Source organism: Peromyscus californicus, unplaced genomic scaffold, assembly GCF_007827085.1.
Source record: "Peromyscus californicus insignis strain IS unplaced genomic scaffold, ASM782708v3 Scaffold_5__1_contigs__length_169319896, whole genome shotgun sequence".
Taxonomy (NCBI): Eukaryota; Metazoa; Chordata; class Mammalia; order Rodentia; family Cricetidae; genus Peromyscus; species Peromyscus californicus.
The window spans coordinates 49,397,391-49,412,258 of record NW_026294573.1 but is presented as its reverse complement, the minus strand read 5'-3'; the positions used below and the strand labels follow the sequence as shown (position 1 = coordinate 49,412,258).

At 41.2% G+C, this 14,868-nt stretch overlaps 2 protein-coding genes across 5 annotated transcripts in view; both read left to right on the top strand.

Annotated features, from left to right (window-relative positions):
* Pde4b (phosphodiesterase 4B) overlaps nucleotides 1-14,868 on the top strand; it is a 540,007-nt gene that overhangs the window by 233,258 nt on the left and 291,881 nt on the right. The window lies entirely within an intron of this gene.
* On the top strand, nucleotides 5,246-7,913 carry LOC128096317 (Kruppel-like factor 18). The gene has a single exon (XM_052715745.1). It carries the CDS (start codon nucleotides 6,702-6,704, stop codon nucleotides 7,911-7,913), a length of 1,212 nt encoding a protein of 403 aa, XP_052571705.1. The 5' UTR covers nucleotides 5,246-6,701.

The window sequence follows — 14,868 nt, the reverse complement described above, 5'->3', positions numbered from 1 at the left end:
AATTCAAAGTTGCAACAACCTTGTTGTACAGTAGTTTTTAATATTTCTAAAGAGTTAAAACATTTTTTCAGACAACAATAAGTTTTGCTTTTGGTTTTATATCATTTTATAATTATAAAATTAATTTTTTAAAAACCTGATGCAAGGGTGAAAACATCGTGATGAAGTCATTTTGTACACTTCATATATGCTATTTTTTTCAAAAGGAGAAATGGAATACAAGACTCCCAAATTCCATCACTTATTCAAAACTATTTTCTGTGTCTCTGTGGCTGGATGTCTTAGGAGAAGACAACAGAAGCCAGGCTATGAGCCAGCAGGTCCCAGGCTGCAGCCTGGAAGGGACCTAAGGCACTTAGAATCACAGCTTGGTCCTAGAAGCCCTGGAACTTCTATGGAAGGTGTGAAAGAACATAAATAAAGCCACCTCACCCATGAGTTTAAATGGCATTGCTTAAAAGTTTTGAGACTAGGGGGCAAGCCTTGGACAGGATTGATCCTTGCAAAATTGGGACTTTGGGGAATGGATGGGCAGAGGCTCTGGGTGACAGGTACACATTTTGAGCAGTCTGATTGGAGTCAGATCAGTGCAATTTCAGGACTGACAGTGCACAATGAGGTAAAACAGTTTGAGTAACAGGAAAAGATGGACATTAACACCTGCCAATATGCCTTGGGGCTAGTGGTGCTTGCTTGCTTAGGAGAGAGAGGAAAAAGGATTGGTTGCCTAGGTAGAGGCCAGTTTGGGCTGCATAAAATGATTTGTCTCCAATGTCAAAAAAAAAAAATACTAGCCATTGTCACCAGACAGGGGTAGACTCAGGGAGGCCTGTAGAAAGGATTGCTTTAGCTGGGGATTGAGGCAAACCTGAAGAATATTGGACAAAATTAGACAAGCCCTGGTCAAAACCAAAATAAAGCAAAACATCAACAGAAAATAAAAGAAAAAAAGTAAAAGAAGAAAAATCACAAACCAGTCAAGTGGCACCCTCCTATAATCTTAGGCTGAGGAAGGAGGATCACAAGTTTGAGTTAATTTTTTTAAACATAACTTGATTAAATTTTTAAGGTTTCATAACATAAGTAATTTTGATTAGTTTAAAGCCACCAAAGAAATGGACTTTGCATATCTCAGAAGCTGATAGATTTAAATTCAAGTCCTGACAGTTTACCTAAGGACTCAGCTTCTAAGGGTAAGACACTTTGCATTTAAATCTTTATCTGTTGCTAACTTCTTGGGCAAAATGGTTCAGTTTCAGCATCCTCAATTCTGTCTACCAGAAAAACCTTAGTAAAACTCACCAGCTAGTACTGTAATAGGGAAAAAATGGTTCAATGTACAGTTTTCCCTCATGGTGGAATTTTGGGAAATGACATACAGACCTTCAGGCTCCATTGCAAGTGTTCAGTCATCCTCTGTACTCCAAGGAGAGTCTTAAAGAGGTACATTAGGTGCTGGACTCCACACTCCAAAGGGCCTGGCAAAACAAAGGATGCCACCAGTGGTAATCAAGCTCTCAATGGGGCTCAAATGACAAACCACAATGGTGACCTGACCAACTATGGAGATCACAAGCCAGCCAAAAGTGATGTCCATCTCTGTGAGAGTCAGATAGCAAACTCAATTGGTGATGAGCTCTCTGTTGGAGTCAGATGACAACCACCATCTTTGAACAATCACTTTATGGGAAGAAGATGCACCATCCAATTGTGAAACAACTCTTTACTGTGGTCAAATGACAAGCTCTATAGGTCAGAATGTCTGTAGAGGTCAGATGACAGCACCCAGTGTGAAGAAAGCCAAAATCTTCTGGTGAGTTCCTTTAGTAATTAGACCCGATGTGGAATGGAATCTTTTACACTCCAAGTTCCTTTTTGGCCACAGGACAACCCCCAGAAAGCTTTTCAGTGTCCTCTTTACTCCAGGGACAGCTTCCACAGGAGAAGTCAGACCTCAAGTCCCAGAGCCATGGATTGCAGAAGAAGCCTCAGAGTTTGATGCTCTACTTTTGCACATAGCAGGCTGGTGAGAAATCCTACACAAATCTTAGCACCTCAGAGCCCATATGAAGAAACACACTGAAGAGAAGTCCTGTGTGTGCAACACAACTGGCTGCACATGGAAGTTCTCCCCATCAGGTGAGCTCACAGACACAGAGAGAAGCACAGTGGAGAATGGCCCCTCCTACATGCAAGTGTGACAAAACCTTTGCAGGAGCAGATCACTGCAAGGTGATCTGAGAGTCCAAGAACAAGATTGAACCAACAGTGAACCCGACTGTCCACAAGGAACATCTTCCCTACTAACATGAATTCTTCCTACCCAGAAATGTGTCAGCTTATAGTAAATGCATAAAGCTGTTTGTGAATGTAACAAACTAAATAGTGATTATGCAACATTTACCATAATAGCTTAGGATGGATTATTTTGCATTTTGCAAAGGTGATCCTTTTGTTTTCCAAGAACTCACAGATATCCTCCTGTCTCTGATTCCTGAGTGCTAAGATTAAAGGTGTGTTCCACAACATTAAGGTGCATCCATTAATATGCCTTTTGTTTAAGATAGTGTGAAGACACTGATATTAATGACATTTGCATATTGCATATTAAATTGTACCAAATAACAGCAGCAATACAAATAACAGCAGCAATACAAATAAAATAATAGGCCGGATTCTTCTTCCCTCTGTTTTGCATTTAAATTCTGCCATTCTTTTTAGTGTATGATAATAACTGGTTGCTCTGTCAGTCAAATTCCAATGACTCAATGAAACAGTTCTATTTACTACAGTTTGTTTGTAGTTTAGAAATAAGCAGAAGTAAACCGACTTCAATAAGCTGTTTGTGGAGGTATGTGGTCACATGACTAGCAAAGGAAAAGGTGCAACTAACTCAATCAACAGCATGCTTATTCTTTGCATTCTCTCATTAAGATAATTTTGTGAGGTCACTTTGGTCCTGTGTGACTTATTTTATTCATTTATATATATTAAAAATCGGATTTACATTTTTCTCCTCAAATTCTTGACTATGATATTTTTGCATGTTTTCTTCTATTAACATTTGCATATGCATGTGTTCTGCATGCTCCTGTATGGTTTATTCTATGAAATCTACATATGCCTCTGGTACAGACATATAGGTATGTGGAGGCGGGGCTCAGTCCCTGTGTGAAGCAAATTGGTTAGTGTGTCTACAGACATTTCTTTTTCCTAGTAGGTGGACAGTTTGTTTGAGATTTTTCAGTTGGGATGTGGAATGCTCTTGGTACTATATATATTCTGTGATCTCATGTGGGGAAGGCTTCGATGGTGGAAGGGACAAATTTATTAAGTTAGAAGGAAAAAATAGACTTGGTGTCCAGGAGAACAAAGAAGAAGGGGTGGAGAGAATGGGGATCTAGGGTTGATTGTAAAGTGTAAGTGAAGCAAAATGTGCCAATAAACCCTGTAGATGAATTTCTAAATGGTCTTATTAAATAAAAAAACGCAGAGCCAAATATAGGGGTGAAAGCCTTAGAAAGATCAGGGAAATAGGGAAAGCTACCAGTCAACCTTACCTCACCAATTCTGCATCTTCCAAATGCGATTTATTTCCTTTCTATCCATGTCTATATGTCTTGCTATTCTGCCATCTGATTTGCTCTCTCCGTTCAGCTACATCACTTCCTCTTTCTACCCAGCTCTGTCAATTCCTGTCTGTCTGTACAGACCTCCAGACCTCCATGGTTAACTAGTTTTGGAATTTAAGGCATGTGCCACCACACCTGGCTCTGTTTCCAGTGTGGCCTTGAACACATAGAGATCCTGCTTGCCAAGTGATAGGATTAAGGGTATGTGATACTGCTGGCAGACTTCTTTGTTTACTTATAATGGCTGGCCTTTTTCCTTTGATCTCCAGGCAAGCTTTATTTATTAAAGCACAAATAAAATATCACCATGAAACCCTGTGAAAATAGCCCCAGAGTGCTGACTATTCTACTTTCTGCTTAGTTAATAATGTTTAAATTATGTCTCAACTGTGGGTAAGGAGTGTATAGATTCTAGGTAAAAACGTTCTACAGATTCACATTTCCATAGGAAAAATTTACATTAAATGTTGATAAGAAAATTAATAGGAACAAAGCAAAAACAAACAAACAAACAAACTAAAACAGTTGCCATGGAAACAGATAACCAGAGCTTTGTATCATAGAAACTTCTTCATAGAACTGAATAACAAAAACTACTCCAACATGTTCATGTTTTAACTTTCCTGTTTCTAAGACGTTAAAATATATTTTTGGAGAACAGGGAAAGTTGTATTCATGGGAATTTAGGGGTTATTCTTTACTCTTGACTCTATAAATATACTTAATGACCAAAAAATCAATTTCAAATATGCTGTAGGTGTGAAAATTCCAAGATGAAGTTCAATTCATACGTGCTTATTTTTCCCCCAAAGGGAGATTGGAATACAGTAACCCAAAGCCCATAAATTTCTCATAATTATTTTCTAACTCTGTCTAGACAGCAGGGTTATTAAGAGGAAGCCATGAAGTATGCCTACACAACATCTCAGGCACTTAGCTTAACAGCTTGGACCTGAGAGCCTGTGAACTCCCATGAATAGAGGAAGAGGGCCATACAGGGCTAGGTCACCTAAGGGCTATCACAGTGTCAGTTCCCCAGAGGAAAGGGTGAGAATGATGTTGGTATAAACATATAGGAACCAGTGGACAAACATGTGTCATTGAACAATGCAGATATTTTATAACACCAGGCTCTGTGGTGGTGATGAACAGACAATGTGAGCACCTGGCATAACTTGGAACTGTCTAATGACACACATGTGATTTCAAGAGTGTTAGTTCTTAATGGGGTCAAGCAGTCTTGGAGGAGGGAAAATAAGACATCAAAAACTGCCATTATGGGATGGGAGTAGTCATTTATGGCTGCAATACCATAGGCAATCAAGAAGCAGAGGCAGAGGGACTGGAGTGTGAGTTAAATATGATGAAAAACACCAGCTATTCTCCAGACCAGCACCTTAACCGTAGAGCCACTGTGACTCCCAACACATGCCATTCTCACCAACAATGATAGTATTTCTAAAAGAAAGGAGGCATAAGGGCAAAAATTGACTTGAGCTCAGCAGTTGTGTGCAACCTGCTCAACACATGAGATTCAGTGTATAAACAAAATTTTAAAATAAAAATGCAAACAAAACAAAATAAAACACCAGGCTCAATAAATCTTACTTATAACCCTAGGCTTAGGCAGGAGGTTCCAGAATTGAAGGTGAGCCTGACATAAAGAGGGAGACCATGTACTAAAAAAACAGATCAACCACCAATAACAAACCTCTGTTTTCAATGCTAATGTGATCATGTGAATGCTCAGTTTTTCACACTATCAGTAATTTGGTTAAAAGTGCAGCTGTCAAGATCATGGAATCTGCATATCTCAAAACTGTTCAGTTAAACTAGAATCTCAGGTGTTCTGGGTTTACCTCAGATCTCAGAGAGCAAAGCCCTTAGGGATAAAGTCTGCACCTGTAGCAATCTCTGCAGGGGCAGCTGTCTGCAGTTTCTGCATCATCAACTCTCACATGCAGGTCAAGCACAGGAAACCCTGCACTGAGGCTGGGGTATGGATGTAAAGTGCAATGTTGAGTTTCACCTCACAGTGGCTTTTCAGGAAATCACAGCATGGAAGTCCTGAGTCTTTGGCTAGGTGACTCAAACACCCTCTGCTTTCCAAATGATTGTGGGAGGAGCTTAAGTAAATAATCCAGATGCTAGGCTTCCCCCTCAAAGGAAGATTAAATAAAACTTGTCAAGGAAGGGGAATCTTCATGGCCCATCAACCTATGAAACATAGAAATTCATATCCTGGGTGTTTACACAGGGACTCATTTCCTGAGAACAAAATTGGCTTAAAGCCTGGTTGTATAGCTAGTTCCTTTGGCCCAACTGTGTTCTCATTCTACAACTTCAACTTTCAAGGAAGATCAAAGTAAAACCAGGTAACTCGTTACTACTGTGATATGGAAGGGAAGATCCAAAGTGCAACTTCCTCTTGTTGGACTTAATGACTTCAAGGAATTCCTGGGTCCTTTCCTGGGTCATTCAATCACCTGCATTGTAAAATCTTGGGAGAAGGAGCTTAATCAAATCTTCTGGATTTGAGCTTCAAAGCATAGGGCGTGGCCAACCAAGGCCTGGACTCTGTAGCCCTGCCCACTTCCTACTGAGTTTTCTATAAGACTCCAGACTCTAGAGCTGGGTACCTTTCTCCCAGGCCACCTTCACCACAGCCTAGGCAGATCTGAAGCCCTGGCCTCTAGCTCACATTCTAGAGCTTCTTGGGTCTACCACCTAGCCTCTGTCTGTCTTCATATTGGACTACTCTTAAGGACTTAGGCTCTCAGAACTGAAAAACCTAGTTCAGTACCATATTCTCCTAACCCTGAATAATTGAGGAACCTGAGGAACCCTAGGAGGTCATCTCAGACCCATGTAAGGACCCAGGGAGAAACTCCAGGTGATTATCAGCCAGGGCAATGCACTCCTCCGACTACCCCTGTGGAGACAAGCCAGCTTGTGTCAGCTCAGAGACAAGTATTATCTATTAGGAATCAAACTTTGACGACATCTGGATCTTGTAGCACCTCTAGGAGAGCCTTCACCCAGAACTCAAGGCCATACTTCAGAAAAGACATGGATTTCCAATTTGGAGAGCCAAGTGAGACCACTTCTTTGTACCAGCAAGTTGCATCTGCTGACCAGAACAAATCCCCAGCTGACTCACAGCTGATGGACCTCAACACCCAGGAGACCTCCCTCTCTGATTCCCAGGCGAGAGCATTCCCTGACAGCAAGGAGATAGTCTACAAAGAAGGTAGTGAGGTGACGACCCTGAGGGGGAATGAGAGTCTTGTGAGCCACAGTGCTGCCTTGTGTGGAAGACAGAGAATCAGCCCTGGTGAAAATCAAGATTCTTCCTCTGGAGGGCAGCTGGAATCTCTTGAAGGGGGTCATGTGAGGTCCTTCAGTTGTGATCAGACTTGCGATGAGGACCATCTAATTCCTTCTGTATTTGACCAGACCATCAAGGGGAAGTATCAAGAGATACCTGTCATCGGGGACCAGACCTTTGCCTGCAGTCAGGTGGCAACCAGAATGGGTGAGCAGTTTCCCAGTGAGGGTCAGATGACAGCTCCCATTTATAGCCTGGCCCCCCATCCCAGTCGGCTGATAACCCCCTCTTCTGCTCACTCTCTTTGTGGAGATAAGAAGATGATTCTAAGTCGTGACATGACCTTATTTCAGGATCACTTGGTAGCCATTAAAGGATATCAGGCCTTCTATAGCCATCCAATGAGAGACCCCATTAGTGCCCAGATAAACCACTATGGCCAGCTGGTATCCTTGCATGGCCAGAATGTCCCTACAGTTCAGGGGACAGTACCCAGAGTTAAAGAAGGCCTCCATCCTCAGGTGATTTCCTTTAGTGGAGGGGATTCCTCACTTCATTCAGGTGTTCCTTTGGCCTCAAGACAACCTCCAGAAAGTGTGTCAGTTTCTGCTTCTGTCCAGGGAGAGCTTCCCCAAGACAATTCATACTTCAAGACCAAGAACCATGATTCCCAGAAAAAGACTCACAATGTGAAGCCCTATTTCTGTGCATATGGTTATTGTGAGCAATCTTTCTCAAAGCCTTCTCTCCTCAGAAACCATATGAGAACACACACTGAGGAGATGCCCTATGCCTGTAATTACCCGAGATTCAATTGGGAATTCACCGATTTAGATATACTAATCAGACACAGGAGACAGCGCACTGGGGTGGACCCCTACTTGTGCATGTACTGCAACAGAAGTTTTACTAGATTGGACAACCTAAAGAAACATTGGAGATCGCACTTTTAAGCTTCATCCTGACTGGAAACTGGCCAAAAACAATACCTTTCCTAATAAAATTCCCTCATATTTCTTCTTAACAGCAATTTTGAGAACCCCCATTAGATGCTATTGTTTATAAAAGCTAAACTAATAAAAGTTATAAATATGAAGCATTTAATATATGAGCTAAGAATCAATTATTTTGCATATGTGAATCTTTTAAATTACCGTTTAGGAAATTTTTATTTGGGTTATTATTAGAATGCATATTAACTACAATAGTACTAATATGTTTGTGATACTACGGTGAAACAGGCTCAATATTTCTCCAAACACCTTTTTGGGAGTTTAATTTTGTCAGCCATTTGAGGTTGGAATACTACTTGCTTGTCCTGGCAGTAGACTTCCTATGAGCAGGGGATCATTGTATTTGTGCAGTGTGTCTGTGGTTGAAAACCAGGGAGCAGAACCCCTGCTTCCAGAGGTTGTTTCTGAGGGGGAAGCTCACATGATGAGCAAAAGCAGGCACCACTGACTGCAGAAACAGCTCTTTCTTGTTCTTCCCATCAGTCATTTCAGGTGAACTTTCTTCTCATGGAACCATTTTCATACACTTGTAACAGGTAAAAGTTACATGTACTTTGTGTTATTTCCACCACCTCAGCTTGATTCTTTCTAAATGCCTTTTTATATTTACACTGAAGTGTGAGTTTCTATGTGAGTGTGTGCATGTATTAGTTTATTCAGTGAATCTCCACATTTCCCACCTAACGGGATCCTTTCACATTTCTGCACTATGTCCACAGCCAAAATTACCAGATGAAACAATGTGTCTCATCTTAGAAGTTTGTAATTTTTTCCCTTGTAGCTTTCAGTAATTTGATTGTTGTGTATGGAGCAGGACAGGAGTATGAAGTCTCTGCCTATGCCTAATCATGTCCAGGACAGTTAGGTTCAAGGTTTTTTGTTTGTTTTGTGTTTTGCTTTGTTTTGTTTTGAGACAAGGTTTCTCTGTGTAGTTTTGGTGCCTGTCCTGGATCTCGCTCTGTAGACCAGGCTGACCTTGAACTCACAAAGATTCGCCTGGCTCTACTGGGATTGAAGGCTTGTGCCACCACCGCCCAGCTAGGTTCCAGATTTGGTGAGGGGCTTAGTCACTAAACCAGAACAGTAAAAGGTCCACAGATATTTTTCTCTTTCTGGAAGACAGGTCTGTTTGGATTTTTAGAGAGTATACACCAGTACTCTTGCTACTATATACAATTTTAGATATAAGAGGGTAGGTTTTGTGCGTCCAAGAGACAAGTCTGAAAACAGCTAGTTAAAGGGATGGATTTTTGATCATGGGAACAGTGAAGGGAGAAGTAAGGAGGATGACACACTCCATTGGAAGGGAGCCCCAGAGTGTGGCCAGTCTAAGATCATTTGAGCAGGAGAGTCTAAAACTTGGCCTTACTGCCAAAAAAAGGTGAACAGACACAAATTGCAGTAGAAGCAATTCATAAAATCTCAACTATTAAATTAATTAGGAGTTAGTAAATAGAGATTGTTGCCATGTGTACACAGGCATTCAGAGCACACATCTGGTAGGTATCTTCAGAAATCCATATACAATACACTGTGTTGTAATTTCCTTTTACTGTTCATAAATAGTTAAAATACTTTTTTTGAGACTGGGGTAAGTTGCAGTCATAGGACTCAGAGTTGATTCCTTACTCTTGATTCTATAAAAATATTTAATGTTCACAAGATCCATCAAAACCAAGTAAAGGTGTCAAAAGTTCATGACAAAGACATTTGAGACAAGTCAAATGTTTTGTATATTTAAAGAAAATTCAGAATACAGAAATCTGAAGTCCACCACAAATTCAAGGTCATCATCTGAGTCCATGTGGCTGTATCCCTAGAGATTGAAGAAAGTGCCAGGCGATGTGACTCCACCCCATCACAGGCACTTAATTAACCTGGTCCTGAGATCCCTGAAACCCCATAGAAGCAGGGAATGGGGTGCTCAATGCCAGTTCACAAAGGGCTACCACAGTGTCTGTGTACCAGAGGAAAGGGTTGAAGTGGTGTTAGTGAAAACACACAGAAAGCAATGATCACCCAGGTGTCTTTAAACAGTACAGGACATTGTAAAGCTCGGCACTATGGCCTTGTCTTTTAGAACTGGTCCTGGTAGTTTTGATGGGCACAGACTGTGGGCACCTGGCATAGACTAGGAGATGCCCTTCTTGTGTCACCGGTCACATATATAAATCAAAGAGACTCAGTCCTGATGTGGTCAAGCAGGTTTAGGAAAGGTACCTGGGTTTCAAAACAATGCTACCATTTGCTCAGAGTCATGGTAGATGGCTGCAATACCGTGGGCAATCAGGAAGCAGGGGTAGAAAGACTGGAATGCAGTTGGGTCACAGAGGGTGACTGCCTCAAAACTCCAAACATTCTCAATTAGAATGAAAGTATCCCTAGGCACAAAGGAGCCTGAGCAGGAGGATTGCTTGAGTCCAGGAGTTTTTTTTTCTTTTCGAGACAGGGTTTCTCTGTGTAGCTTTGCATCTTTCCTGGATCTCTCTCTGTAGACCAGGCTGGCCTTGAACTCACAAAGATCCGCCTGCCTCTGCCTCCTGAGTGCTGGGATTAAAGGCATGCGCCACCACTGCCCAGCGAGTCCAGGAGTTTTTTTCCAACCTGGGGAACCTAACAAGGTCATTTGTCCAAACATAATAAAACAAAAAGGGAAATGATTTAATTAATTAAACCTAGGACCTAGTGGCTCTCCACTGTAATCCTAGGTTAAAGCAGGAGCATCCAAAATTTGCTTTAAGCCTGGCCTAAAGAAGGAGTCCCTGTATCAAAACAACAAAAAAAAATCAATCAGCAAAAGAAAAATTCTATTATCAATGCTAAAGTGACCCAAAAGAATTCTAAATATTTCATACCAGGAGTAATTTTGATGAAACTACAGCTACCAAGGGGCTGGGGTTTGTATGGCCCAGGAGCTAATTAGATCTGAAATCACATCCTGAGTGTTTACCCTGGGATTCAACTCTTGAGGGAAAAATTGTCTGGTTTAATATCTCGATCTGTAGCTAATTCATTTGGCCCACTGATGTTCTGTGTCCCTACCTCACCAAAGAAGAGAATAGTAAATCACCACAGCTACAGTGATGGTATGGATTGATTGATTCAAAGTGCAGTTTCCTGTTGCAGGGACTTACAGAAATGACTTCAAGGAAACCTGGCTCCTTGCCAGGTGATTCAGTCACCCATTTAATTCTAAGTTCCTGGAGAAGCTTAATTAGGGACTCTAGCTATGAAGATCCAACCATACAAAAGTCATGACCTACTGAAGGCTGAACTCTGAAGCCCTACCCTCTTCCCAACCAAGATTTTTAAAAATGGACTCCAGACACCAACTGAGTGGGTTTCTACCAGTCAATCTTCCTCTTGGCCCCTGAAGGTCTGACACCCTGGCCTCCAGCTCACCTTCTCACTGCCTTCTGGCATCCACCTATCCTTTGTCTGTCTCCTATATATGACTACATTTGAGGAACTAAAACTCTCACAGCTGAGAACTTAGGTGAGCAAGAAGATATTCTCCTTCTACAGCACAATTGGGGTAACTAACTGAAGAGTGTCTCCATGGCTTCTCTGGGTCATGTGAGTACCACAGAGAAAGCCCACCTGAGTAAGATCCACAGCCATGCACTCCTCTCATTGCCCATGTGGGAACCAGCCAGTTCATGTCTGCTCAGAGCCATGTAAAACCTATGAGGAATCAAAGAGTGATGACATTTGGATATTGTAGCACCCATGGCTCATCGTTTACTGAAAACACAAGATCACAAACCAGAAGATTCATCAATTTCCAATTGGAGAGCCAATTGAGACTGTTGTATTGAACCAGCAAGTTGTATCTGCTATCAGACTAAATCCAAACAAGCTCTCAGCTGACAGAGCTCAATCACACCCCTGAGAACTCCCCCACTGATTCCCAGAAGACAGCCATCTCCAACAGCAAGGAGACAGTCAACAGCGAAGTCAGGCAGTGCTTGTTGAAAAGAATCATGTGATCCACAGTAATCCATATATGGAAGTAAGAGGATCAGTGAGTGAAAATCACATTGCTGACTATGGAGGGCAGTTTGTAACTCTTGAAGGGGCTCATGTGATGCCCTCTAGTGGTAAACAGTACCCATCTAAGAACCATCTAATTACTTCTGTGTATGACTAACTAGAGCTTCAACTCAAACTAAAAACAAACAGAAAGGGTAAGCAGAATCCTTGAGTTCAGATGACAATTCCCTGTAGTATGAGGCTCAGATGACAAACCATGTGGTGACCTGACCCACTATAGAGATCACAAGACAGCCAAAAGTGGTGTCCATCTCTGTGAGAGTCAGATAACAACCTCAGTTGGTGATGAGACTCTCTGTTGGAGTCAGATGACAACCACCATCTTTGAACAATCACTTTATGGGAAGAAGATGCACCATCCAATTGTGAAACAACTCTTTACTGTGGTCAAATGACAAGCTCTATAGGTCAGAATGTCTGTAGAGGTCAGATGACAGCACCCAGTGTGAAGAAAGCCAAAATCTTCTGGTGAGTTCCTTTAGTAATTAGACCCGATGTGGAATGGAATCTTTTACACTCCAAGTTCCTTTTTGGCCACAGGACAACCCCCAGAAAGCTTTTCAGTGTCCTCTTTACTCCAGGGACAGCTTCCACAGGAGAAGTCAGACCTCAAGTCCCAGAGCCATGGATTGCAGAAGAAGCCTCAGAGTTTGATGCTCTACTTTTGCACATAGCAGGCTGGTGAGAAATCCTACACAAATCTTAGCACCTCAGAGCCCATATGAAGAAACACACTGAAGAGAAGTCCTGTGTGTGCAACACAACTGGCTGCACATGGAAGTTCTCCCCATCAGGTGAGCTCACAGACACAGAGAGAAGCACAGTGGAGAATGGCCCCTCCTACATGCAAGTGTGACAAAACCTTTGCAGGAGCAGATCACTGCAAGGTGATCTGAGAGTCCAAGAACAAGATTGAACCAACAGTGAACCCAACTGTCCACAAGGAACATCTTCCCTACTAACATGAATTCTTCCTACCCAGAAATGTGTCAGCTTATAGTAAATGCATAAAGCTGTTTGTGAATGTAACAAACTAAATAGTGATTATGCAACATTTACCATAATAGCTTAGGATGGATTATTTTGCATTTTGCAAAGGTGATCCTTTTGTTTTCCAAGAACTCACAGATATCCTCCTGTCTCTGATTCCTGAGTGCTAAGATTAAAGGTGTGTTCCACAACATTAAGGTGCATCCATTAATATGCCTTTTGTTTAAGATAGTGTGAAGACATTGATATTAATGACATTTGCACATTGCATATTAAATTGTACCAAGTAAGGCAGCAATACAAATATTAAGACATAATAAAAGTATTATAATAAAATAATAGGCCAAATTCTTCTTCCCTTTGTTTTGCACTTAGATTCTGCCATTCTTTTTAGTGTATGATAATAATTGGTTGCTCTGTCAGTTGATTTCTTATGACTCAAGGAAACTGTTCTATTTACTGTAGTTTGTCAGTAGTTGAGAAATAGGCAGAAGAAAACCTACTTCAATAAGCTGTTTCTAGAGGTGTGTGGTCACATGGCCACCAAAGTAAAAGGTATAACTAACTCCATCAACAGAATTTTCTTTGCATTCTCTCATTGAGACGATTTTGTGAGGCCACTTTGGTCCTGTAGGACTTATTTATCCATTTTTCTCAAATCCTTGACTATGATATTTTTGCACATCTTCTTCTATTAATATTTATACATGCATGTGTTCTGCATGCTCTTGTATGGTTTATTTTATGAACTCTACATATGTCTCTGGTACAGACATATTTGTATATGGAGACGGCAGTGGGGAGGCCTCAGTCCCTGTGTGAAGCAGATTGGTTAGTGGGTCTAGAGACATTTCTTTTTCCCATTAGGAGGACAGTTTGTTTGAGATTTTTCAATTGGGATGTGGGAGTGCTCATGGAACTGTATATATTCTGTGACTACAAGTGAGGAAGTCTCTGTTGGTGGAGGGGACAGATTTATTAAACTAGGAGGGAAAATAGACTTGTTGGTGTCCAGGAGAACAGAGAAGAAGGGGTGGAGAGAGTGGGGATCTAGGGTTGGTTGGAAGGTGTAAGTGAGGCAAAAAGTGCCAATAAAACCTGTGAAAATAGTCCCAGAGTGCTGACTATTCTACTTTCTGCTTGGATGATAATGTTTAAATTTTGTCTCAACTGTGGGTAAGGAGCATATGAATTCTAGGGACGAGGTGAACAGATACACATTTCCATAGGAAAAATTTACAAGTATTCATGAGGAAGAAATAGGAAAACAAAACAAAACAGAAACTGGCTGCCAAGAAGACAGATAACCAGAGCCAAGCATCTGGGAGACTCCTTCAGAGAAGTGAAGAATTCAAAAGGGCTACACCATGTTGTACTTCCCTTTAACTGTTCCTAAGAATTTAAAATTATTCATTTTTGGTTTTGGGGGGTTTGAGGGTTGATATTTTTGGTTTTTAGAAACAGAATTTTCTCTGTGCAATACATTTGTCTGTTTTTGAACTTGCTCTGTAGACAAGCCTGGCTTTGAACTGATAGAGATCTGCTGCCCAGGACTCCTAAGCCCTGGGATTAAAGCTGTGGGCTGCCACAGTCCAGCAAAATATATTTTTGCTGAGTGGGGAAGTTTTATTTATAGGAATTTAGGGGTTGCACTTTACTCTTGATTCTATAAATTTATTTAATGACCAAAAAATCAATTTCAAATATAGTATAGGTATAAAAATTTCAAGATGAAGTACTTTTGTTCAATTTATATATGCTATTTTTTCCCAAGGGAGACTGGAATACAGGAACCCAAAACCCATAAATTTCTCATAATTATTTTCTGACTCTGTGTCTGGACAGTGTGGAG

What these genes read in the sequence shown, in the direction of transcription:
- LOC128096317 (XM_052715745.1), top strand. Translation starts at nt 6,702, where the DNA reads ATGGATTTCCAATTTGGAGAGCCAAGTGAGACCACTTCTTTGTACCAG.